This window comes from Alligator mississippiensis, chromosome 1 (genome assembly GCF_030867095.1).
Source record: "Alligator mississippiensis isolate rAllMis1 chromosome 1, rAllMis1, whole genome shotgun sequence".
Taxonomy (NCBI): domain Eukaryota; kingdom Metazoa; phylum Chordata; order Crocodylia; family Alligatoridae; genus Alligator; species Alligator mississippiensis.
The window spans coordinates 335,839,119-335,866,617 of NC_081824.1; the positions used below are offsets into that span (position 1 = coordinate 335,839,119).

The following is a 27,499-nucleotide window of genomic DNA, read 5'->3' on the forward strand; positions in this document are numbered from 1 at the left end:
GAGATGGACACCAACGAGTTGTGGAGGAAGGAACCAAACCAAGTCAGGGAGGAATTGAGTTCCAGTGACTCCCACTCACTGTTTACAGTGAATAACAACTCATCACCTGAGAGGAAAGGGGTAGGATGTAGGGAAGGTGGAGCCCTGCAGAAGACCAGCTCCTGTCAGGTGGATAATCTCCCAAAGATTATCATAACATCAAGACATGGCAGGAAAGAGGGAGGGAACATGAAGCAGAGATTCCAGTGATCATAACTTGACAAAGGGAGAAGAGGGAACACATAAGCCCACAGTGACAAACCAAAACATGCCGGATGCTAAAGTAGTTGATCCCTAGATAAAAATGGTGGATCAGTCTCAAAGGAATCATTTGTTGAAACAGCAACAGTTTTGTGGTTTGAAAGTATCTAGTGATAATTTTAACATGTGGCCAGTTGGCATGTTGTGTGTCATGCAATACTTGTATATAACATGCAACAAATGTACCATCTGGCAGAAATTTTACCGTAACTTTGAATAAACTATATTATAGTTTCTGGATGCTGGTTCTCTGATTTGTTGATTGAACTACCCAAGAACAGAGAGGGGACTCGATCTTTTTTTTTTGTATTAGTTATGACACCGGTTATTTCAGAATCATGATGCAACTCGGCTAACTGCTGCACTAAGAATATGGGATCTTACACCCAGAAATCTTTCTGACACTCATGGGGAAGTGAGGACGTGGAACTCAAGAATATTATCATAGGGCTAACCACATTACCAGCTGATAACTTGAGTTACAACCTAACCTTTGGTTATAACTCAAGTTGTTATAAACTGTATTATGTTTAATATATAGCATTAAGCTATCCCCAAAAGGATTTTAGTTTGCTATTTCCTTATTTAGATTTTAACTTCAGTTTTTAAAACAAGCCTGTTTTCTCATCTTTACTGATATTCTCAGTGAGCATTTTGTTTTTCAGGAGACATTGGTAGTCATTCTTACACTTCACTAATATAAACTATAGAAATGTGTCATAGTAGACTGCATTTTTTCTAAAGAACTGATCCTTGCAGAAGTAGACAGAAAGAAAGAAAAAATATTAAAGAATAATGATTAGAAAATGTTCACTAAAAATTGTTCAATTGGAATAAAGCAAGGTAAATGTCTTAGTGTTGTTTTTTGATGAGCAGGGATCCTGGCTTTCTCTGATTTAAAAAAAAAATAAATCCCCAAATTTTGGGTCAAAGAAAGTAACCCCAAATTCACATTTTTCTGTGATCAAAATGAAACACCATTATATATATATATATATATATATATATTTACTGGTGTTTCATTTTAATCAGAGAAAAATGTGGATTTAGGGTTGGTTTTTTTTACTCAAAAATTGGGGATGTTTTTTCTGATCAGAGACATCCAGGATCCCTGCTGATGACAGGTGTGAAATTGTTAAGAGCACCATAAAACCCTAATGATTTTCTTTATACCAAAGGAATGAAATGGTGTAGCAAATTGATATGGCACACCAGCAAAATAATATTCTACCTTATACAAATGTCCCTGGCTTTTACTTCATGATTCTGTTTGACAGAGGCAAGGGACAGAGAGGGATGAGGAATTCAGTTGTTTCTGGGGAAAGAAAAGAATTGTGATAATTTACGTTCTCTTTCATGACACGCAAAACAGCTTAACAAGGTTAAAGTCATTCTTGTTCATCTCTTTCTCTGGGAAACTGGTTATTTTAAAATGGAAGTAAACACCAAGTACTATTGAAAGTCAGTCTTAAAAGATGCAAAACAAAATTATTTTATAAAGAGATAAGTGCCCCGGAGGGCAACACAAGGGACTAGAGCCCAGAAGTCAGGTCCAGTACAGTAGGCCTTGGCTAAGGGACCAGGTAGAGGAAAGGGGTGGGAGCCAGGAAGGCCAAAGCCCCAAAAAGGGAGTAAAGGCCTGAGGTGGCCTGATGGCTTTGTCCCACTCAAGTGTCCCACTTGATTGATGATGCAAAAAATCTGTGAGGCCTGGGCACTGCTGTAAAGGAGGTATGGAGGCCATGATTAGCCCATAAGGTGATGGGTGCCCTGGGGCACACATGGGCCTGGAGGGCGCACTTAATGTGAGAGATTGGTGTGACCAGCAGAGTCAGAGAGAAGGTGGGGGTCCAATGGGGAGAATTGACATGGGCTCACTCTAAGATGTGTGGGCAGCCTCCCTTTTTCAATCTGTTAATATGAACAAGGTGTGGCAGGAAAGAAATTAAAGGGATAGTATTTTAGAGATTGAGCTGGGCAGGAATCATACAGCCACCAGGGGACATCACAGCCACCCTAGGGCCTGGTCCTGTTACAGGAGGGTAGATTGGTTAGTAGGCCAGTAGGTAGGGTGTCTGGTCACAGAAGTGGTTATCTGAGATTTAACCCCCCCCTTGAAGAATATTTTGTTGTCTGCTCTAAGAATACATCTCTATATTGAAGAGAACCTTCCTGCAGAGTACCGTGGGGATGGGTCCATAGCTGATAGGCTGGTGTTGGATTCAGAGAATGTTGAAAGTTCAGTTATTCATATATGAAGACTCCTTTAAGAACTAAAGCAATACCCTTTGTATGTAAGCTCCTTCAAATACCATTAGCCACTGTTGTATAAGAGTAATCAAGGAAGATTGGGAAATTACCAAGTAAATAACTTTTTGTTTGAATCTTCACAATAGAAGATAGTGAAATACCTACCCCAGTGTAAGGTAGTGAGAGCTGAGAAAACCTGCCCTATGCCAGAGATTTGAATTATCAACAGAAGAGATTAGGAACAACTAGTGAAATTAAATAGCAATAAATCACAAAGTGTAGATGGCAGGCATCCAAGCATTTTGAAAGAACCAAACAATGAAGCAGCTGAGTTCCTTAGAAAAATATGTAATTTATAATTAAAGCCAGGAGCTTTCCAGTGTTCTACCTGTCTTTTAAAACTGTGCTAATGCTGATGGTGGGTATTATTATAATCTAATTAGATTTACTTTTGTACCAGAAATAGTACTTGAAAGAATCATTATCACTTTGCAAACCAGCCCAAGGAAAGGGCAACTCACAGCTGTGGTGCCCATGAGCCAAACAGAAACCAAACCGTTCTTCTGAGATGCAGTTCAGTGCCTGTTTCTCCTTGGCTTCCTGGGGAAAGCATGCTGCCCCAGTCTTTTCTCAGGCATAGTTTACATGGTTTCTAAGGCATCAAGTCAGTTGCACTGTGTCGTCTCAGCCGTGAGGAAAGGGAAGTAGTAGCTCACTAGCAGCAGTTGTTTCCTATCCTACTTTATACAAGGTCTGGATGAAGATGTAGGGAACTTAAAATGCCCTGTCCAAGATGCACAGAAGGATGGAACCATAAACATATATTTAAGGAGCACCTTCACTGACAATAAAAAGTGTGGTTTCTGTAACTTCTCATCAGTGTCCTGTGTAATCTATTGTATCCTGAACCCAAATGCTACAACAGTTCAGCTGCTACCAAACTCTGTGGCAACTTGACATGTCAAGAATAACATTGATTAAATATGAATGGGAATAGTGAGCTAGTTATAAATGTTGAAAAATGTTATATTAATATTTTCCAAGGCATTTTAAGATGCTGTAGAATTCCCTCCTTATCCAGGAATTCTAATATTATAAAAGCCTTATTCTGTCTGTCTGTCTGTAATGCTTTATTCACACTCTGATTGGCTGACTGAAACAACCAGAGTGCTCCAAGGGCATTCAGACAGGAGATGGCATGATGGAGTACTGCCATGATGGGAAGGATGCAGGGGATGGAAGGTGGGGTGGGGAGTGGGCCTGTTCCCCCCCCCCTCCCCTGATTGGATGAGAAGCGGGGATTGAGCCGGATGCAGGGGGACGTGGACCTGCCAGGCCCTAACAAAAGCAGGGAGGGAGGGAAGGTAGCATGGGGGGGGGTACGGTGACGGCATGCTGCCACCACTTCCTGACAACAGCCTCGAAGTGGGGGGGGGAAGAGGCCTGGACTTGGAGTGGAGGAATGGGCCCGGACTTGGGGTGGGAGTGGGGAGCAGGGCCAGACCCGAAGTGTTGGGGGAGGCGAACATGGGCCTCTGTCTCTACCCTGCCATGGGCAATTGATTAGTTTAACATATAAGAGGACTGCAGTGGGCTAGTCCACCAGCTACGAACCTCTACTTTGCCTTTCTTGGTTTCTGGAAGATAACAAAAATCTCCAGCTTCCTCCTATGTCCTTGTAAACTGTCTCTGCTCCCTTTATAATTATTCCTAGGGGAAAAAAATATGGATTCTTTCCTAATTCTTTCTTTCTTTCTTTGGACCTGGCACCCATTACCTATATCTAATTCATACTCAGTCAGGCAGAGAACTAGTAATATTCAACTGCTAAGGAACAGGGAATTAGAAAATAATGAGTTAGGAATGTTTGCAGATGACAGAGTAGTATTTAGAGCAGTGAAATCTAGAAAAAGAAACTGAAAAATTCCAGAATTGGCAATAAAAGAAAATTCATCATTGAAAAATGTTGCATGGAGAGTTTGTATTATGTTGCTATTACAATGGTTTCTGGATTATTTGTGGCTTCTCAAGATAAAAGCTGAGCCATAGAGATATGCATGAAGATTTCTTTTATACTTCTGTGCAAATTAATATTTCTTATTCATTTGGGAGAACATATTTTTTATTTGTCTAAAGCTTCAGAGGAACAGATCTTTTAAGAGAATTTTTAACTGGATTTTTAAAGTTTTGGTTACTTTACTTGTTCTGCTTTTCTCTTTCTCTTCCTACTTCCCACTCTGGTTTTCTGTTAGTTTTAACCTGATCATTCTTCTGTAGTGCCATTTACAGGAATGGGGTTTCAAAGCAATTATCTCTTATAGCAGTTCCCTGCTAATGCTGGCCATTGATTTCAAGCAGTATAAGCCAGGTCAGCAAAGCAGGGAGTCATACGGTACTCTCTTCTGTGTCTAGTTATTTAGTTTCATTCTTATTTTCTTTCTGGTTGAAGGGAAGTGTTCCACTGAGCATTATGGATTTTGAATAATTTGCGCTCTCTCAGGACTGTGCATATTCTTATATCAAATTGTACCCACTCCTAATGACAGAAGTTTTCATTAGAAATATGACAAACCGAAAAAAAACAAAACAAAAAAACCCAGCTGATATGAGGCTTACCCAGAAAGAGTAGTTTCATTTGGGGAACATTTAAGAAAGAATCAATCATTTCTATTTTAGTAGAATATATATATATGTTTTTATTATTGTGAAACATTTTTGATGAACACTGCTGAAACCTGAATTTCTGTTAATGCCAGTAAATACTCCAACATGCCTGCAGTACCCTTGCCAATGTATTTAGGCCAGCTCTGGAGGGAAGGATTCTTATACAGCTCAGAGAACAGTATTCTTTCCATATAGTCCTTAGCATTGCTAAGGATGGCATGCTGTCATCCAGGCATTTCATTTATGGTGGTGCATTTGGTGATGGATGATATAAGTAATTTTAGAATCCAAATGAAGGGGAGCTAGGCTCCTAAATCCTTTAAGCCCAGATCCACATAGTTATGGTGACACTGGGTGCATATACACAAGCAGTAAATGTGATGCAATAAACTCTGGAGCAGTTCGAGCCTAAGTAAACTGCTCCTGGGCACAACGTCTACATGTGTGCCTGTGACAGCAGCAATTTGAACCAGGGCATAGCAGGCACCCAGCTGGCTGGGCTGACAAGGTGCAATTTACATGGTTGAGCACAGTCTACATGTGCATTTCAGCACAGTAAATCACTCCACCATAATATAGTACTGTCCCTATAGTACTATCTCATGGTGGAGTTAATTAGTTTACTGTGCTCTAATATCAGCACACGTGTAGACAGTGATGCTTTACTGTGGAGCTGATTAGTCTACTCCACAGTAAACACATATATAGATCCACCCAGTGTCTCCATTCCTGTTTTTAGTTACTTAGCTCTCAAAGTAGAAATCATAAACCCAAGTTAGGAGCCTTTACCTGGGAGAGGCAACTCTTGGGTTCCCTCACCCTTTATGCGTGACCTGTTTGTGCATTTTGCATTAAATATTATTGTTAATCCTGCTCAGAGGTGCCTAACTTTGTCCAATGATTGTATAGAAAAGCTAAGTGCTTAAATCAAGACTGTGGATTTTGGTAGGTGGCAACTTGGACTTGGAGAGCTCAAGTGTTTTCAGGTAAAAATGAAAGTATGCTTAGCTGACTTGGTGAAGTGAAAGCTGCAGCTTGTGTTGGCTTGGGAGGGATATTATTATTTCCAGTCAAGCTGGTATATTCTTTTGTATTTGTTCCCCAGTAGAATAAAGACAGCAAAAGGGAAGAAGAGTTTCTGCCAGATGATGGTAACTTCAGAGAAATCTGCTTTCTTTGCCATCCAAGGATGTATGTCATGAATGTGATGTTTGCAATACTGTGTTGAATGGTCAAATGAGATTATACAAAAAAGATAATAGTCCCCAGTGAAAGAAGGGAAACATAATTCAGTGGCTAGGGCACTAACCTGAGGTTCAGGAAGGTGCTTCAGCTGGAACAACCTCTACAGCTGGTGCCTAACTTTGTACCTCTACAGGAACAACCTCTACAGTTTTCCTATGGTCCTCTGGGGATCCTGTTTTGTGCTTGGGTTCCATACCTCTAGAATGAGGATAACATTACCTCTTTTCCTCAGGAGTCTTGAGAGGATAAATATATTAAGATACTGTACTGGCAGCATCAAGACAGGACTAGCCTAGATATTCCTTTGTTACTGTCTTGGAAGAACTAAAAATTCCCTTGGGTCAGACAAGGAGGGGGAAGGTGACTGAAATTTTCATTTTCTATCCCACAAAGCTAGGTTGTGTATCTTCTAAATTGCAGAAATTAGGTTGGAATTTGCATATTGGTTCCACAACTGTCCTGTCTACTAGGATTTAATGAAGGGTATTTACACTGTAATGCTTGTCTACCTGTGTGTCAGGCTTATTTAGGAAGCCAGAACTAGGATATTTTTTTTTTGCTTTTTCTTAATGCTGGTTGCAATGCTGTTTCTTTCCTTTGATGTATACTATTTGGTTGTAACATATTAAGGAAGAGGGAGAAAGAGTAGATAATCCTTTTAAACCAAGGTACACAAATGATGAAAAGTACAATAGTGAAAACATGTATGTTTGCTTTCTCCCTGTCCTGTCTTATGATTCAGTTACATAAGAAACCTAGGACAAGTCTGGGAAAATGAGACCTCTTTTTGATTTTATATCCTCTACATGGAATTAAGATTGTATAAAAAGAACTTCCTACACTATTTAATGTATTATCTACAGTCTATTAACAAAGAGCCTAAAGCTTCTTCCCGTGATAGATTCTTGTTTCTAATATGGCTATACTTGTGAATCTATTACTAATATTGGCAACCAAAGGGGAAAAAAAAATGAATGTATAAAGTAGTGTCTTAGCATTTTTTTTTCCTTGAATAGGAAGCACTTTTAGGTAATTTAAAGGAAAAACAGTTTTTGTACCTCTTGTCAATGTTAGATAGGGAACAGAAAGGTTTCATGTTCTGTATGTCCCTTCAGATATTCCTGCCTAGAGTTATGAAATGTCTTACTCCTCTTAATCGGGTCTTTCCTTTAATTCAACATTCATAATAGTTTTTCATCTTTGATGTATTACAAAGTGAAGCTGCTGTCAACTTGTCTCTGTGCACTCAGAAAGTATAGAACTGAATATAAGTAGTGATGCAGAGCTGTATTACAAGAATACTTGTATACAAATGAGGGTGCTTTTTACTGTGGCATTGAGAGGAAAAATGAGTAGCATAATGATGGGTGAGCGAGCAAGGCGCAACCCCCAGGCACTGCCTAAATTGGGGATGGAATACCAGAATGGAAGTAGGGGGCCACCTCTGCCTCCCATCTCCATATCTCCTCCCTCTACACCATCAGCATCTTTGCAGCTACTGTGGCTCTGGCTCCAACAGCAGGGAGCGTAGAGAAGGAGCAGTGGCCATTGGTTCGCTGCTTCTGGGGGAGTTGTCACATCTCCCCTAGTGATCACTGGTCACTGCTGCTGTGCCATCACCAGTGCTCTGTCCTTCTCATTGCAGCAGGGAAGGAGCAGGGTATGGAGTGATACAGTACTGGTTGGGCACAGTACTGGCCAGTTATGCCTCTGGGATGAAGTTACAAAGTTTGAAAAATAAATAAATGTTCATGTTGTTTCCAGGCAGTGCAGTCATTAGAAAAGCTTTCTTCATATAATAGAATGATTTTCTTATCTTAAAAATGAATGTCCTCTGGCAACTGTAGTTTATTTGTAAGAACCGTAAGCAGAATTGACTACAAGGCTACATATCAGGAGTGACTTTCTGTAATGCTTCACACTTTTTTTACTCCATTGGCATCTAAAGAGAATTGTCTGTACAACTCACTGTACAAGGTTTGTTTGGGGGACTCTGAATAAAAATATTCAAGGTTAACTCTCAAATATAAGCCACCTAGTGAAATCCACATTGGTGGTTCTTCTAAACGAGCAATGGTAATGCACATAGGAAAGTAATTTTATTTAAAGCAAATCAAAAGCACTAGATAACATTTTGATGGACTATATGCCTACAATAAGCCTTACTCGATTCACCTTTCAGTAAAGCCTTTCTCTCTCCATAGTCATTTCTAGGGCAAAAGAGGACTGTGCTAACAGTGGTTAGGTATACCTGTTCCAGGCTATTGCTGAGTAGTATGTGGGCACTTTAACATCACTTATTCCAGCACTGGATAATCCAAAAATCACATTGACCTTCTCTGGAGCTCCCGTCTTTCACCCCCCCCCCCCCAACCTTTTTAAGAACGTCCTCTGCTCCTTGTCTGTCCAAAACGGAATACTTGTGACAAGTTTGAACTCTTCTGTTTGGATATGAAGAAAAATACAAGTAACCTTTTTCATTTATTAAGTTCTAATGCTCACTTTGGGAGAAAAGTGGGATGAGGGCAGAGACTTGCACAGGAAAATGAGGAAGATAGCTAAGCCTCAACTTTGTTAAATTGGCTTCAGTGAAGATTAGACACTTTGCTGGACTTGAGAAAATGGGGGTTTTTATTTGAGAAGTTCATATACGTTTACAAACTACATACTGTTCTTATAGAAGCAAAACATTTTGTAAGTATAGAATTCCTGAAGAGAGCTAGTTTTCAAAGCGTGCACTTTTCATAACATGCTGTGAAGTTTTTATTTGTTGCCATCTAACTTAGACACCTTATTTCTTGTCTAGCTGTCATTTATGCATATATCTGTACACTTAAAAAGATGATCTTTAGATTTCTCATGCTTTGTAGCCCCAATGGACTGGGAATTAGGAACTGTAATGCTGCAAAAATTGAAAGAAATTATATGAGATGTGATTTTTCTATGTATAAGGGTGATGCATACCTGATGTGATTGAGTTTAGCTCCATTGATTCAATGGAACTACACCAATTTATTCCTGAGAAGGCATTAGCCCTGTGGCTGAATACTGCAGACTGTAGGATTCTAGTGGCTATGAAGTATATTTGTATTTTGATATTAATTTGCTTTGATGATTTTATCATCTTTAATGGTGTATATTTTGGGCTGAATGCTGACTTTTTTTTTTCATATTCAACCGCTCAAAGGGTAAAGATAAGCTGTGGTTTTCCTATAGTTTTATAGAAGTGTTAGAACATCGGTGGACAAACCTGTTACCAATTTAGGTGTTTGATAGGAAGGAATACATCGGATATCTTAAATTTATAATACCTATTTCTGTTAAGTTGTGTAGTTTGTTGGGCTGCCCGGTAGCCATGAGAACAAGCTCACAAGATTATTGGAAAAGTATGGTTGCTTTTATAGCAATTTTTCTGTGCATTAATTGCAAATAAATTCTGCCTTCAGGGTACACTCAATACTTTATTGAGAGGATTTATAGGAGGGGAATATAACACTTATGTCCCACATGAGCCCTATTTTGAGATCTGACATAAGATGGTAATGATGCATATAATAGCTCTTGTGCTGGCCCTCTGCACAGTCATGAATTTCTCCCATGGCAGAATTGGGCAGGATGGATCTGCAGGTTGCTAACTTTTCTAACAAAAAGTCTCCACATTCAGTACTCAAAAATGCATTCACCAGTGATGAGTAGAACTATAAGAGGAACGAAATGTGGACCGATCCTTTTCTCTCTCTCTGTTTGCTTGTTTTTTTCTTTTGCTACTTTTTATCTCTTCTTTTTATCCCTTCTCTGTTGGCATGAGATTCTCCTATGACAGAGTGCCCATCATGTCCAGCAACTGGACGTTTCCTTTATGCCACTCCAACGATGCCTATAGGGCTAAATCTAGGCTAGGGATCTGACTTGAAATTTCTGTTATGATTATGAAGGGAATGTTATAAATATGAATCATTAAGGTTCAGTCTTCTCAAGCCTTCAAAAAGATGGCTCAAATGCCTCTATTGCCATACATAAGTCACTGCTAATTTTCACTTTGCCCCTCTTCAGAATCCCGGACAGCTGTGAAACAGACAAAACCATACTTTCAGTCTAATGCAACAGCAAGGTCAAAAGCATATATCAAAGATAGGTGGGAGGTAGACTCAGAAGCAGACTGGGAATGAGGTCAAAATATGGGAAAGGGGTGGGAATCCCCACAACTATGAGGCTGATAGTGTAACGTCCTCTATTTCTCACAGCAGAAAGGGATCTAAGTGGTAGACATAGTTGGCCACTAGCAGGCTTTTGGATCGGTTTGGAGGGAGGGAAATTGTGACTACTTTCTAGCAGCCAGAAGAATGAATTTCAAATGTATCATCTACCTGCTATCATTGGCTGTTATGATAAAGGCCCAAAGCAGGGACTTAAACATACCTTGTCTTTATTATAGGTAGCTGAAACTGCCCTTTCAACGTGGGATTACTCCTGAGGTTACTGGTATCACCCCTTCATCTATTTGGTATATGATATCTGATATATATATTCAGATCATAGCCTCTTTTTCTTCAAATATCTATCGATCTATCTATCTATATCTGATATCTGACATATATTTGAAGGAAAAGAGGCCATGATCTGAATATAAACATCAGATTTCACATATCAAAGCAGTATATGTACATGTTTGGTTAATTTATTAATAGCGCACCAGCAATGAATAATTTGGATGAAGAAAAATTTGAAAATAAAACTTAATTTGTGATATAAATACATCAAAGGTCAGTCATGCTCATGGTGTTCTTGACTTTTATATGAACCACTTTCTTTTGGCACCACTATTCTGTGTTGGATGCTTTGGAAAGGTCACAGATCTGGAGACTCTGTTATAATGATGTACTATGTTGAGAATGAGTGGAGAGTTACTAGTGTTGAAAATAGCACTCATGTTCTGGAACTTTGCTTATTTTGCTTAGTAGAGAAGAAAGATGTAGTAGGACTGATTTATTTGACAGCCACGAAGCTCAATGGATTATGCAATTCAGTTCTCCTGTGGTCTATTTTTTTTAAACATTATTTAAAAAGAAGAAACTGGGGGTTTACCCCCAAACTGCTGAACATCATTCACTCAAGGTATGAAGGTAGCTGTGGTGTATGAAAACAAAGACTCAAACGCCTTTGCCAGCAGCAACAGTGTGAAACAGAGGTGTGTCTTAGCCCCTGTGCTTTTTGTCTTTTACTTTTTATTCCTGCATCTTTAGCATTCAAGAACAGCAATGATAACATTTATCTTCAAACCAGATTATTCATAGATTCATAGATGTTAGGGTTGGAAGGGACCTCAATAGATCATCGAGTCCGACCCCCTGCATAGGCAGGAAAGAGTGCTGGGTTTAGATGACCCCCAGCTAGATGCCTATCTAACCTCCTCTTGAAGACCCCCAGGGTAGGGGAGAGCACCACCTCCCTTGGGAGCCCATTCCAGACTTTGGCCACTCTAACTCTGAAGAAGTTCTAGTCTAAATCTGCTCTCTGCTAGCTTATGGCCATTATTTTTTGTAACCCCCAGGGGCGCCTTGGTGAGTAAAGCCTCACCAATTCCCTTCTGTGCCCCCATGATGAACTTATAGGCAGCCACAAGGTCGCCTCTCAACCTTCTCTTGCAGAGGCTGAAGAGGTCCAGGTGCCCTAGTCTCTCCTTATAGGGCTTGGCCTGCAAGCCTTTAACCATACGAGTGGCCCTCCTCTGGACCCTCTCCAGGTTATCCACATCCCTCCTGAAGTGCGGCACCCAAAATTGCACGCAGTATTCCAACTGCGATCTGACCAGCTCCTGATAGAGGGGAAGTATCACCTCCTTGGTTCTGTTTGTCATGCATCTACTGATGCACGATAAAGTGTCATTAGCTTTTCTGATGACTTCGTCACACTGACGACTCATGTTCATCTTGGAGTCCACTAGGACTCCAAGATCCCTTTCCGCTTCCGTTCCACCAAGCAGGTCATTTCCTAGGCAGTAGGCATGCTGGACATTTTTCCTCCCTAGGTGCAGCATTTGCATTTCTCCTTGTTGAACTGCATTCTGTTGTTTTCTGCCCATATGTCCAACCTGTCCAGGTCTGCTTGTAGTTGTTCCCTGCCCTCCGGTGTGTCCACTTCTCCCCACAGTTTTGTGTCATCCGCAAACTTGGACAGAGTACACTTCACTCCCTCGTTCAAGTCGCTGATGAAGACATTGAAGAATATCAGTCCAAGGACCGAGCCCTGCAGGACCCCACTGCCCACACCCTTCCAGGTCAATACTGACCCATCCACTATGACTCTCTGGGTACGACCCTCTAGCTAATTCGCCACCCACTGGACTGTGTAGTCACCCAAGTCACAGCCTCTTAACTGTGGAGGCTTGTTCAGCATTGCATGGTTAAGAGCAAAAACCAAAGGGAAAGAACTGGTTTTGAGAGATTTCCTGTTGGTTGATGGTGTGGCCTTGGTTGCCCACAGTGAATCTTCCCTGCAGAATCTCCTGGGCAGGTTTTCTGAGTAATGCAAGAGCTTCAGGATGGCAAGTAGTCTCAAGAAGACTGATTATGTACTAAGGGGTGGAAGAACCAATACCTGACATCATTCTGGAGGATAAATCTCTTGGCATTGTTCACAGCTTTTGCTACTTGGGTTCTACAATCAGCATGAACCTTGACCTTCAGACTAAACTGACTAACAGAATCAGAAAAGCAGCTAAGAATTTTGGTCTATTACAGAAATATTCATAGAATAATAGCAAACTATCAGCTAAGGTGATGATGTGAATCTGAGACTTGTGTGCTGCCATCCCTGCTTTCAGAAACATGGACTACATAGGCTAGGAACATTAGGAAACTGAAAACAGCTTCCACATGAGATGCCTGCATGAGATCCTGAAAATAAAGTGGGAAGACAGAATACCAAACACAGAGGTATTAGGGTGTGCAGGACTGACACGCTTAGAAACCACTATCAAGAAGAGGTTGCAGTGAATCAGCTATATCAGGAGAATGGGAGGAGACCATATCCCCAAGAGTATTTTGTATAGCAAGATTCAAGACTGCTCTAGAATGTGGGGTCACTCTCTATGGCACTACCACAACTTGTGCAAAAATTATATAAAGTCATCCAAGCACACAATCCTGTATGATCTGGAGGGAACATCTGGCACTGGGTGCAGCTCATCATGAAGCGGCATTGGTCCAGAGCATGGAAGCAAAGCGAGAGAGAAGAATGTAGCATGCTGTAAATTTGGACTCCAACTCAGACAACATATGGATCTGTGAAACTTGTAACAAGCTCTGTCACTTTTGAATTGGGCTTGTCAGTCACAAATGGATTCAGCAGGCTAGACTAGACCTCTTACCTGTACAGTAGGGCTGTGCAAAGCTTCGGTCCCTGATTCATTTCAGCGGAGATTCAGCCTGATTCAGTGGCCGAATCTCAGAATCCGAATCGAATCAGGAGACCCTTTAATCTCTCCAAACCGAATCGGAACTCTCCAAATTAATTCAGAAAGATTCAGTGATTCAGACATAGACACAGCTTTAAATGTTTTTTTCTACATACCTCAAAGTACCAGGTGGCTCATCAACACTGCAGTGGTGGGGCAGATGGAGCATCCCACAGGAGCATGGAGGGCTCTCCAATGTACTTGGCAGCAGACCCAGAAGTGGACCAGAAGCACTTCCGGTCCACTTCCAGGTCTGCTAGGGAGCACACGGGTCCCCCCCCCCCCACGTCCCCCCAGCTCGGCACCTGGTGCCTCCTGGGTCTGGGGGTGCACCCGGGGTCCCCCTGCAGCCAATCACCAAGCCAGGGTTCCAGGTTCACAGCCGAGCATGTGGGGGGGGGGTTCCCCCCTGCACTCCTGTGGGATACTCCATCCACCTAAGTATCGCAGCATTCACGAGCCATGCCTAGTACCTTGAGGTATGTAGAAAAAACATTTAAAGCTGTGTCTATGGCTAAATCACTGATTCTCTGAATCAGCATTGAATCTTCAGGTTTGGATTTGGCTGAATCAAATTGGGGACAGTGATCCGAATCAACGAATCAAATCACTGTCCCCGATTTGGGCCAGATCTGAATTGAATACGGCCCGTTTTGCACACCTCTACTGTACATCATGATCCAGAGGATTAATGGTTACCTACTACACATCACAGCAAGTTAAGTTTGGGGAGGTAAAACCTGGTAAGTCAAATGTCACCTTTTAAAGACAATTTCCTGCCCGTTGCTGGTTACTGAAAGTGATTCCCACAAATTTAAATCCAGAAAAGTGTTCCCTCCCGCCTTCCTTTTAATACAATAGATCAAGGATGTATGTAGAAGAATTGGTAGTTTGACTTATTTTTTTAATTGCTCTTTTTAACAGACAACTACTGGTTCTTAAACAAGGTTAAGTATGAACATCTACTATTTGTTTATTTGTATATTAAACAACCAACACAAAACTTTGATTTGCTTGTACCTTAAAACATGAGAACAAACCTTTATCCTAAAGTCTACCTGGCTACCCACAACAGCACAACACAGATTCTCACCTATCCTGGTTGGGGAGGTTTGAGAAGTGGGAGGAGGGTGGCACACACATTGGCAGCAGGTCTTCTTGAATTTGCAGAGTTCTCCAAATTTCCCTTCAGTCTACGCTCAGTATTTATAGATGGCTGGCTTTAATGTTCTAATAAATGACCTCTAGTTGGTTCTATTTAAATGTCTTTGTTTCACTGAAACTTTTGGAGCTGGACTGAAACCAGATCTTTTGTGGACTTGGAAGGTGTCAATTATTCGGGATTTATACCCTTGGGAAAGAGGGAGAGTTTAGAATAGAATAGAATAAATATTGTCATGTCGGTCATACATAGTCACTGTCAAACAATTTTTATGTCAAAGCATCAACAGTGATAACAATATCAAATACACAATTTTGTATGTGAATAAGCATATAATTAAAACTGCCTTTTTATGAATAATACACAATTTATAGATAATTATTAATTTTCTGAGAATTGAGTTAAGAGTTCTCAAATTACAGCAAAATAATAGTAGAATCTTTGTTTCATGCTGTGTGAATATTTTAGCTAGGACTTGACAAAGGAATAATTGCTTTACTTTGATTGAAAATATTATTTTGATAAGAATGACAGACATACCCACACAGTGGAAAGAAATACAGGCACATCTGTCATTGTAGATGCAAATATTTTTGAGGGAAAGATTAGTAGAAGGAACCAGTGAATAGATCATGGTTAGAAACAATGATGTTTCAGTAATATTGGCTTTAGGTGTTTGCATTTCTAGATTCCAGTTTCCATGTTTTTGTTCTCTTATTTTCTTTTAAAATTTTAAAGAAACACAGCAGAGCAAATGCCCGAGTGGTTTTAAAGACCTATTGTGCTAGTGAAACCCAAAGGAAAATTACTGTTATTCACAATAAATAAGGACAAGAATGATCTGAGGTCTAACAGATGAGTTAACCAGAAAGGTTAGAAATAATTTTTTACTAAATATCAATATGGGTATATGCTGTAATTTGGGAAGGTACTGACTTTGTTTGCATTCCTTTATTACTAATATTTGCTTTCTTTCCCTAGATCTACTATATATAGAAAACTTTGCTCACTGTGGTTTCTGTTTATTCAGTCATGTAGCAAGGCTCCATTTCTACTTAATCTTCAGTCCTTTGCTTTGTCTTTCCTGCTAAATTTTGCGTTTGATTAAAGAGTATTAAAAATCTGTTGATAAATTTGTACATGCTTTAAATAAACTGGTGATATTCTTTAGTTTCTAAATATGTAATTCTTAATCCACTATTCAGACTAAAAACACAAAACGGAGAAGAAAAGAGCTGGTTTCTATTTTCAGCTCTCCCAACTGATCCAGTGCATGAGCTTGGGGAAGTCGCACAGGACTGTTTTCTGACATACTTGTTCATCTGAAATAGCCCCTTATTCTGCCAGTAGTTCCATTCCCATGATGAAGTGTGTTGGATTATGGCCTCTAATCTGTCTGCCATATATGGAAAATTAAAAATAAGATTCCTCTACCTTGCCCAAAGTCTTGTGAGGATTAGTTCATTATTTTTTCTGAAGTATGTAAATTTTTTCAGATAGTAATGACTTTAAAATGGAGAGGAAAAAAATCACTATATTCCAAATTCCAGTATTCTATTTTTTCCCAAAAATGATCTTCAAGAAAATAAAAACAATTGTAATAGTAGTCGTTTTTGTTTTTGTTAATATCCAATAGTAACAGTATTGTGGTAATACCCCACGGCGCTAGACACAAACTTTTCTCTGAAGACTTTACAATCTGAGTGTAAGAGAAGAGAAAACAGGTGGATTCAACAAACTGTTGTGGATCTAAGGAAAGACTGAAACTATACTGATTGTCAGGAAGAGCACTGTTTTTGGCACATTAACTGTATAAGCCACTTGTCTATTTGGTTTTGAGACAGGCAGCTTGCTATGTTAGTCTGAACTTCGTCAGATGGCAAGGTATATATGCACCTTTATAGTTAGTTTTTGACATCATAGCATGTTAGTGTCTGCATCCTGCACAGTGGCACAAAACAGTAATAATGGTGATAAAAATCATCATTGTGATGGGCAAGGTGATGGTGATAGACACATGAGCACATGGACATGTGGGAGAACAGTGTAGATAGTGTGACAGGAATGTGTACAGTGAAATTGCAATGAACTGTTTTGGTCTGTCAAGTGAGCCATAGCAGCCATTGGACAGGTTGGTAGCAGTATTGTGGTATATATTTTGCAAAAAAAAAAAAAAAAAAAAAAAGTTTATTCCACCTTCTGCATCCCAAATCCTTTGTGCTTATTATTAAGGTGTATCAAAAGGGGGTTACTCATTTGTTCATGTCTCCCATTTTGAAGACAACTATCCTTTTCCTAATTCTGTTCTGTTGCAGGAAATGAGCTGATTGAATCTGTTGTAGTGTTATTGCTCTGAAATTATATGTTGATGTTTTTATTTGCTCACATAAAGCAAAGATTTCGCTGGTAGTCAACACTTGTCAGAATTATGACAGTGCATTAGTTACTAAGCAGTAAGATCTGAGAGATTACAGCATTGATTATGCGGCTTTCTACAGCAGGAAGGCCAAAGAAGGAATTACATTATCCATCTGCAATCTGCAATAATAATCCCCTAGATATGTACTGCCTGTTGTGTCTCACTACTAGTTCCATATACAGCATATTGGTAAAATTAAAGGAGACAGCTAGACCTGAATGTATATAGACATTATTGACATCAGTACTGACCTCAGTGACAGCTTTTGTTCATGTTGCAGGGTGTTCAAATTAGAATATATCTGACACACATTTTTTAACAGCAAGCAAATTACTCGTTCTAAAGGTCACTGATAATTTGCATAAATTCACCAAGACAACTTCAGTGCATTAATGTTTTCTATGGCCAAAATAAACAAAGGTTATTACAAGGATGTACTCTTATTGTGTACAACTAGAGGAAATATTCTCCTTGAGATTTGAATATGTACAATATTAACATTTATTATTTAAACTTCCATACTTCCAATGAGCTTCCAGTCAGGACTTATGGCTCAACCACTATGCACTCAGTGCAGACAACCAGCAGAGACGTCGGAACCTATGTTATGGTATCATAAAACCTTTGGCTGAAATGAGCAACTTGTGGGTGGAGAGGGGAGAAAGGGGCAGGCCAAGATGAGGGAAAGGTGTGTTTGTTAGTCATTTCTAATAGCATTGGTAAGGATTGTTTTGTCTTTTACAACTAGATGAGAGAAGAAAGACAACATACTTTACAGAGAATCATTTAAGTCCTGTTTCTTTGTTTTAATTAAAGCTTATAAAAAGCATATACAAAAGCTCTATGGCTCTTTAAAAGCTGCCTGTTAGGAAGGAGGGAACATGACCCTGTTGCATATGGGGTAACAGAAAAGGCAATGTACATGTGTTCAGTGGTGCAGTATGAAGGGGAAGGTAGGCCTATTGAAAGTCTCTAGGTAAAGGCCAGAGGGAAGAGAAGCAGGGAGGATGTCATAGTGAGCATCTGCTACAGGCCTCCAAACCATGAGGAAGAGGTAGATGAGGCCTTCCTTAAACAGTTGATGGACATTTCCAGATCTCAGGGCTTAGTTCTCATGGGGGGGGCTTCAATTATCAGGTTATCTGCTGGGAGGAAAACACAGAAGTGCACAAGCAGCTCAGCAAATTCTTGAAGTGTGTTGGGAAAAACTTTTTTTGATACAGATGGTAGAGAGGCCAACTAGGGGGGAAAGCTCTTCACATCTTAACAATCACAAGGAAGAAGGAATTGATTAAGAATGTGAAGATAGAAGGTAACTTGGGTGACAGTGATCACAAAATGGTAGAGTTCAAGATCCTAAGCAGAAGAAGGAAGGAGAGTGGCAGGATAAGGATGCTGGACATTAGGAAAGCATAATTTAACAAATACAAGGAACTGGTAGGTAGGATCCCCTGATAGGCAAGTCCTGAGAGGAAAAGGAGTCCAGGAGCGTGTCTACATGAGACATTTACTGCAGAGCTGCCTAATTTAGTTCCGCAGTAAACACCTTGGCCTCTATATGTGCAGCCCTATTAGCCCGCAGGAAACTAATAAACTGTACTGCAGGTTAGTACTTGTAAATACAAGTACAATCTGACTACAGAGATTTTGCATGCACAGCAACGCATGTGCAGATGCACATGTAGATGCTGCCCACTGGCTAGCCCCATACTGAAGTATTCTCATGCCCAGCACATCATGTTGAGCCAGGCAGGAGTAGCTCCGGGGTGGCAGGCTGAGCCCCGGGATCCCCTGCCAGCCAGAGTTGTTCTGACCCAGTTCAACTTGCTGCGGTCCTGGATGGATCTTCAAACAGTGCACCTGGGAGCAATAAACTCGAGTGTGATATGTATCAGAGTTTATTGCTGTGCATTAATAGCATGTGTAGACATACTTTAGAAAAGCTAGCTGTACTTTAAGAGGATCATCTTAGGGTGCAGGAGCAAATTATCCCAATACAATGGAAGGATGAGGAGTGTAATGGGAAACTAGCTTTGCTAGACTGGAGACCAGCCTGGTTTCAGCTGGTCATAGTTCTAGGGAAGAGTATACAAATATAGCACACGCATGCAAGAAGAAAATTAGGAAGGCCAAGACATGATTTGAGATGCAGCTGACAAGGGACAAAAAAGGCAGTAAAAAGAGAGTCTACAAATATGTCAAAATTAAGAGGAAGACCAAAGAAACTATAGGTTCCTTGAGAATTGAGAATGCGTCTAGTTATAGATGATTCAGAGAAGAGTACATGCCTGTTTTACTTTCATTTTCACAAATAGGAGCAGCTACCAAATGATGAATGGAATTGGCAGCAAAGATAGGGAAGGGAGATACAAACATCCTAGAACAGGGGTGTCAAAATTATCTGGCCTTATGGGCCATATGAATAGCATGGGTCCAGTCTGTGGACTGGATTGAACCCACCGACCAGCTTTGCGTGCTAGATTCAGCACATATTCTGGAGTGGATGCCATGTGCAGTCCAGTCCTGCTCTGGCCACTCTGGGGCTGCAGGGCCATAGATTCATAGATTGTAGAGTCGGAAGGGACCACAATGGATCATCGTGTCCAACCTCCTGCCCCTAGCAGGAAAGAGGACCGAGGTCAGATGACCCCAGCCAGGTTTCTATCTAGCCTCTTCTTGAAGACCTGCAAGCTAGGTGACAGCACCACCTCTCTTGGAAGCCCATTCCAGATCCTGGCCACCCTTACTGTGAAAAATTTCTTCCTAATATCTAACCTAAATCCACTCTCAACTAGTCTACACCCATTATTCTTAGTGACTCCCTGGGGCACCCTAGTAAACAGCGCATCCCCTATTTCCTGTTGACCTCCCCTAATAAATTTATAGGCGGCCACAAGATCTCCCCTTATCCATCTCTTGTGAAGGCTGAAGAGATTCAGCTCTCTCAACCTCCCCCCGTAGGGTCTATCATGAAGGCCACTAATCATGCAAGTGGCCCTCTTCTGGACCCTCTCAAGATTCCCCGCATCCCTCTTGAAGTGTGGCGCCCAAAACTGGACACAGTACTCCAACTGCAGCCTGACCAGTGCCGCATAGAGGGGGAGCATCACCTCCTTTGTTCTATTAGTCATGCACCTGCTAATGCATGACAAGGTGCGATTGGCCTTGTTGATGGCCTCGTTACACTGCCGGCTCATGTTCATCTTGGAGTCAGTTATGACTCCAAGATCCCTCTCTGCCTCTGAGCTGCTGAGAAGGACACTCCCCAACCTATAGGTGTGCTGGGGATTCCTCCTTCCCAGTGGAGTACCTTACATTTTTCTTCATTAAATTGCATCCTATTTCTCTCTGCCCATTGATCCAACCTGTCCAGGTCGGCCTGAATCTGCTCCCTGCCCTCCCGTGTACTAACTTTGCCCCATAACTTGGTACCATCAGTGAACTTGGAGAGGGTGTTCTCCATGCCCTCGTCCAAATCACTGACGAAGATATTAAATAATATCGGTCCAAGAACCAAACCCTGCGGGACCCACTGCCCACCTCCCTCCAGGCCAAGAAGGAACCATCCACCACCACTCTCTGGGTGCGGTCCCTAAGCCCACCTGACCGTGTAGGCATCCACTCCACAGTCTGCTAGTTTCCCAATAAGGATAGGGTGCGAAACTGTGTTGAAGGCCTTCCTAAAGTCCAGGAAGATGACATCAGCCTCAGCTCCCGCATCCAGGCAGCGTGTAACCTGGTCATAGAAAGCTACAAGGTTTGTCAGGCAGGATCTACCTGTGACAAACCCAGGCTGGTTTCCCCTCAGCATCGTTTCCCCTGCTGGGCCTTCACAAATGTGTTATTTGATTATTTTCTCCAGTATTTTCCCAGGAGCAGAGGTAAGACTGACTGGCCTAAAGTTACCTGGCTCATCCCTTCTCCCTTTCTTGAAAATGGGCACTACATTGGCCCTTCTCCAGTCCTCAGGGACCCGGCTAGAGCACCATGAGTGCTCGAACAGCTGTGCCAGTGGCTCAGCTATGATACTGGCCAATTCCTTCAGCACCCGTGGATGGAGGTCATCCGGGCCTGCTGACTTGTACCCATCCAGCTCCTCCAGGAGCTCCTTAACTATTTCAGAACTAACAGTAGGCGAACTGGTGCCATGTGGACATCCGTCAATGATCGAGGTGGGGGAAAATGGCTGAGTGTAACCTACAGTAATTTCAGAGCCATTGGCTATGCTCTTGGGAAACTCATAGAAGGTGGGCAAGGTCCCAAATGACTGGAAAAGGGCAAATATAGTGCCTACCTTTAAGCAAGAAAAGAAATAGGATTTGGGGATCTACAAGCCAGTCAGCCTGACCTTGATGCCTGGAAACATCATGGAGAACAGGTCCTCAAGGAATCCATTGTGAATGAGGAACAAACAGCATGGATTCACCAAAAGCAAATCATTCCTGAACAACCTGATTTCCTTCTGTGATAAGATGATGGGCTCTGTGGATGAGGGGAGAGCACTGAGTTTTAGCAAGACACTGTTTCTCACCAAGTTCTCATTAAAAAGCTCAGGAAATAGAGACTATATGAAAGTACTGCAAGGTGGATATGTAACTGTTTGGATCATTGTGCTCAACAGGTACTCATAAATTACTTGATATCTAGTTGGGAGGAGGTATCAGGTGGGATTCTCCTGGGGTCTGTCCTGGTTCCAGCATTGTTCACTATCTTCGTTAATGATTTGGATAATGGAGTTGAGTGTACCCTTAGCAAATTTGTAGATGACACCAGGTTAGGTGAAATTATAGGTACTCTAGAGAGTGGGGCTAGGATCCAGAATCACCTGAGTAGACTGAAGAAATTTTATGCAATCAATCAGATGAGATTCAGCAAGGACAAGTTCAAAGTCCTGCATTTGGGATGGAATAATTGCATGCACAAATCCAAACTGGAGAATGATTGGTTAGGCTGCACTACTGCAGAGAAGACTTGAGGGTTCCAGTAGACCATAAGCTGATTATGAGTCAACCGTGTATTCTTGTTCAAAAGTAAGCCAGCAGCATCCTGGGTTATATTACTGGGAGTGCCAGTTGCTAATCAAGGGAATTGATTCTTTCATTCTATTCAGCACTGGTGAGGCATTACTTGCAGTTCTGTGTCCTGTTTTAGGCCCCACACTTCAAGAAGGATGTGGACAAATTGGAAGAGTCCAGCACAGAGTGACAAAAACGATCAGGGCCTGGAAAACAAAATTATGAGGAAAGGCTGAACTAGGGTTATTTAGCCTGCAAAAGAAGACTGGGGGGAGATTTGATAAGTCTTCAAAAGCTGAAGGGCAATTATTGAGAGGATGGACATGGGCTTTTTTCTGTGGTCATAAGGGACAGGATTAGGAGCAATTGGTAATTTAATTTGGAGATTAGGAGGAACTTTCTGACTTTGAGGGTGGTCAAGCATTGGAACAGGCTACTAGAGAAGTTGTGGAATCTCCACCCCTGGAAACTTTGAAGAGCAAGTTAGACACTTAGCTGGGATGGTTTAGTTGGGGATGATCCTGCCTCGAACAGGTGGATTTGACTAGATGACCTCATGAGGTCCCTTTTAACTCTACTTTTCTATGATTCTATACCTCATTGTATATCTGAAATGTTCACGTTTTAACAACTGATTATATAAATGTTGGTGTAGAGGGTTATGAATGTGTATTTTTCACAGTGCAAACCCTTACCTTGTTTTCCATACAACGTTCAAGAGAATTCAACCTGGAATTTGAATAGTTGGAGGTGGAGTTTGTTTTAATTAAACCCTTTTAAGACTCTTGGGGGGGGTGTTATTGAGGTTTTCATTGTTTGTTAATTTTGTAAGAGTTAGCTTCTATGTCTGACTAATATGTTGGATAGCAGATGGTTTTGCTGAAGATTCAACAGTTGTTCAATTCATATTTGCTATGAGATCTCAAACATGATCTAAGACCTTCAACAGATAAATTAGCAAGTCCATGAAAGACTATACTTGTCATTCCTATTATTTATGAAGAGAGATAGCAACAACAGCAATGAAAAGTTAGAGGAGGAAGAAGAGAAAAGAAAAAAAAAAACCCTTCCAGATTGAAGAATTTTTACAGGTTTCTCTCACTTTATGTGGATTCTGTATGAGTGAATTCGCTGTTATGCGATGACCCTTTTTATACAAAAATTAATTATATCAGAGGTAAATTCACTCTTATGCAATCAGTGTGATAGAAGCCCGCAGTCAGCTGCTTTGTGTGGTGCACTGTGGGAGTGACGCACACCAAAATATGGTCTCCTGTGTGGATCTGTGCACCTCGCTCTTGTCTGTGACGTATTTCTGTAGTTGCCAGCCCCATTGTGCCCTGTGCTCGCGTGTACTGTCTGTTGTTGGTAAGTACCAAAATTGTCTTGTAAAAGTGGTAGAAATGGGTCTCGGGATCAGTACAGTTGAGGTCTTGGAACATATCCTTATTTGTTACATTGTAAAGTGGGTTCCTTTTATGCAAATTTGAGTTATGTGCCGTTTTCCAGGAGTGCATGTACAGCATAAAGCAAGGGAAACCTGTATATATCAAAGTGAACTTAAAAAGGATGGTTCAACTTGTTAACAATCCTTTTGTCAGTAAAAGAGAATTGAAGATTTTGGGTCATACTGGGTAAATTATTTTAATGTAACTGACTTCACTAGATTTTTTTTTCTCCTGTTTTTTTCAGTGGAGTTTATACACTGTGATTTGGCTTCTATGAAGTCCATACAGCAATTTGTACAACAGTTTGGAGTAAAGAATTGTCCACTCCATGTCCTGGTGAATAATGGTGAGTTCATTTTCTTCTGCCCTTATAAAGTTTAGAAGCTTTTAACTTTAACATGTGGGGGTTTTTTTCCTAATGCTTCACATTTTAGATGAATCATGTATAACTGTTGACAGCAGGTGATTGTTAACAGCTACAGTACAGTCTAAGAGACATGATTACTTACTGTCTCAGTGTGAATATCTCAGTATTGAATTTAGTATCTCAGAATTTAGCATTCTTTTAAATATATTTATAGATCTTGTGGTCGTGGAGAAACCTAAAGGTTAAAAAAGAAAAATCAGAAAGCAAATAAAAAAACATATTTGCTAGCTCTCAAAAAAGTTCTCAAGATTATTGGAGACTGAAGATTTTGAATCTTTAGGATTGGGATACTTTTAATCTTTTTCCAATAAAATAACTTTTTCATACATATTTAACCGGGGTGGGGGGGGTGGGGGTAGAAACAATGTAAATCTGTTTTGGAGCCAACCCTTTCACACACACTATGCTTCTTTCCTCTCAACGCTTTGTATGAATCTTTCCTCAATAAAAAAACAAGGGAGAATAGAAGAAATGGAAAAAGGCCCTTTTCCTCCACTTTAAACATCTGTCCTGTACCGATGATGAACAAATAATTTCACCTGCTTCAATTAAAAGATTTGCTATATACATGTATAAATGTATTACTTGAGCTGTTGATAATAAAAGCAAATTATCACTTACTCAGTATTAAATTATTACTAAATTATCACTCAGTCTCAGTGAAACCTCAAGTATTTAGGCCAAAAGGTATATAATTACACAATTGAGCAGGAACATATGAAATAATAAGAAACACTTCATGAAGATTTTCGACCTTATTATCTTCATTTTGTAGAAGTGTAAACTGATTCATGTAGAGGCAAAATAACTTAGGCTTACTCAGCAGGCTACTGGCTTTGTTGAGAGTAGTACTCAGGTTGCTTGAGAATCACTCCAAGGCTGTGTGTGCTAGGCCAAACTCATATATGAAATGGATTATAAAGCAACAGTGAAGGCAGAGAGAGGAAGGAAACATAATCTTGCAAACACTGCTGACTAGCATTTAAAATCATGAGCAATTTTATTATTATTTTACTTTATTTCCACTGAGTTTATTCAGCCAGAAGCACTGTACTTGGTAATATGTTCACAGGATCAAGGTCCAAATATGGCTTTTGAGAAGACGATAGTGAGCATCTCATTTTTGAACTGGTGACATTTATGCTGGTTAACCCTGTGGGAAACAAAGATTTCTTTTTTATTATAGGAATGCCAAATTTCTTAAAATATATATTATAATAGACTTAAGTGGTTTTGGTATCTTACTTTATATTAATATAAAGACACTTGACATTTCAAACTACTTCCAAATTATTCAGCCATCCACTTGTAAAGCATTAATAGCATAGGCATTAAATCACTGGTGTGCCAGCACTGGCAGTCATGTCTGTAAATGTTAAAGGCTTACAGTAGCAAAGTGTGACTTAATCACAACCTGCTCACTGAATCTGACTGTTATATTGTATGCCTGTAAGATGTGCATTGGGGAGCTAGCAGGCACCAACCCTGCATGCCAGAAATAGAGCTAACCATTGAAAGACCATACAAATAATAAAGAAGCACCATACTTATCAAGTCTGGTATCATCATTGACAATGACATCATTGAGATCCTGTCAACTTATTTAGCCAGAAGCACAATCATGTTTAACCAGCAGGCAAAAATTTTGCTCTTGTTGATCCGCTAACATTAGCTCTGGCAAGTACTGGGCAGTCACTGGCAACTTCAATTGCCACAATATTCTTTGAGATCATGGATAGAAACCAAAATGAATGGCAAAAATCAACACCTCAGCCTAATACAAAGCAACCGAATTCCTTCAACAGGGGATGAAGATACAACCCAGACCTCATGATATTTAGCACTAAATTAGTGCTGTCATGTAGAAAAATTCCCACACTTTCAACATTGTTCCTTTTGCATGCAGATAAATGCAGTTGTAGCCCTGACAATGATGCCATTTTATCACCATTTCAGCTTCAAGAAGGAGGACTGGCAGGGCTTTGCAGAAGATTATGATGCAGTAATTGAGCAGATGGAACCTCTGACTAAATATGCCTGGTTCACAAATGCTGTATGAATATTCCTCAAGGCTGTAGAATTAAATATATACTCAGCCTGACTCCAAAAATTGTGGACCTGCATGAACAACACAATCAGGAATTTGAGTTTAGATCTTTTTTGTGGAGGATACCACTGCTCTAGGAGAAGAACTGATGTCCTCCCTGATGGTGGAATGCCAAAAATCTTGACAGATGCTGTCTGAAAACATTTATGACATTTAATAGCAGGAAGACATGGGCTGCAATATGCAAATTTGCAGTGATTCAAGAAAGCAAGGAATATTACAACACTGCAACAAACCAAGAGCTTCACTATCTTATCTTGAAAAGAATAGACAACCAACATGTCTTTTACCATTACTGGTAATGTCATCCTAATCCCAGGTCCACCAAACCATTCATAATGGCACATCTTAAGATAGTTATCAATTAACTGAAATAAAACAGCAAGTGTTGATGTCATTCAGAAGAAACAATTCAAATATTTTGGACTGAAAATTGGAACTAGTTAATCTTACAGATATTATATCAACTAATATTCACAAGATTAAAAAATGCTGGTGGTAAGTATGCTTCAATAATGTCAGACCGAACTGGAGAACAAGAATTTTTTGACTAGTCTCACTTTTCTGCTATACACATAAGCTCTTTGAAAGCTTCATAGTGTACCATATTGCAATAACATGTGATGAGATTCTAATTGAAGAGCAGGCAAGATTTCATACAGAGAAATCATGCATAAGCCAGCTGCTCAATTTTATACAACATATTGAAGATGGTTTCAAAAAAGGTTTGATCATAGGAGCTGTATTTTGTAGACCTCTCGGCAGCATACTACACTATCAGTCAACTGTTCCTCACCAAATTATTGCAGATGAATAAAGATATGCGTCTCAGTTAACTCATTTGAACTTCACTTGACAACAAATGGTTCTTTTTAGAATCAGATAGAAAACAAACTTGCTGGCATCAACAGCGTAATGATCTCCCACAAAGCTGTTTAATACCTATGTGCTAACAATTGGCCAATTCACCAAAGTACCAAAAATGTCATATACTTAGACAACTTCT

General features: G+C 40.4%; 1 protein-coding gene across 2 annotated transcripts in view; it reads left to right on the plus strand.

Annotated features, from left to right (window-relative positions):
* Positions 1–27,499, plus strand: part of DHRSX (dehydrogenase/reductase X-linked) — a 255,325-nt gene that overhangs the window by 132,647 nt on the left and 95,179 nt on the right. For both annotated transcript variants that reach the window (XM_019485425.2, XM_059720939.1), the window contains one exon: positions 24,204–24,305. In XM_019485425.2, coding sequence (XP_019340970.1) covers positions 24,204–24,305 — 102 coding nt within the window. The remainder of the gene's footprint in view (positions 1–24,203; positions 24,306–27,499) is intronic.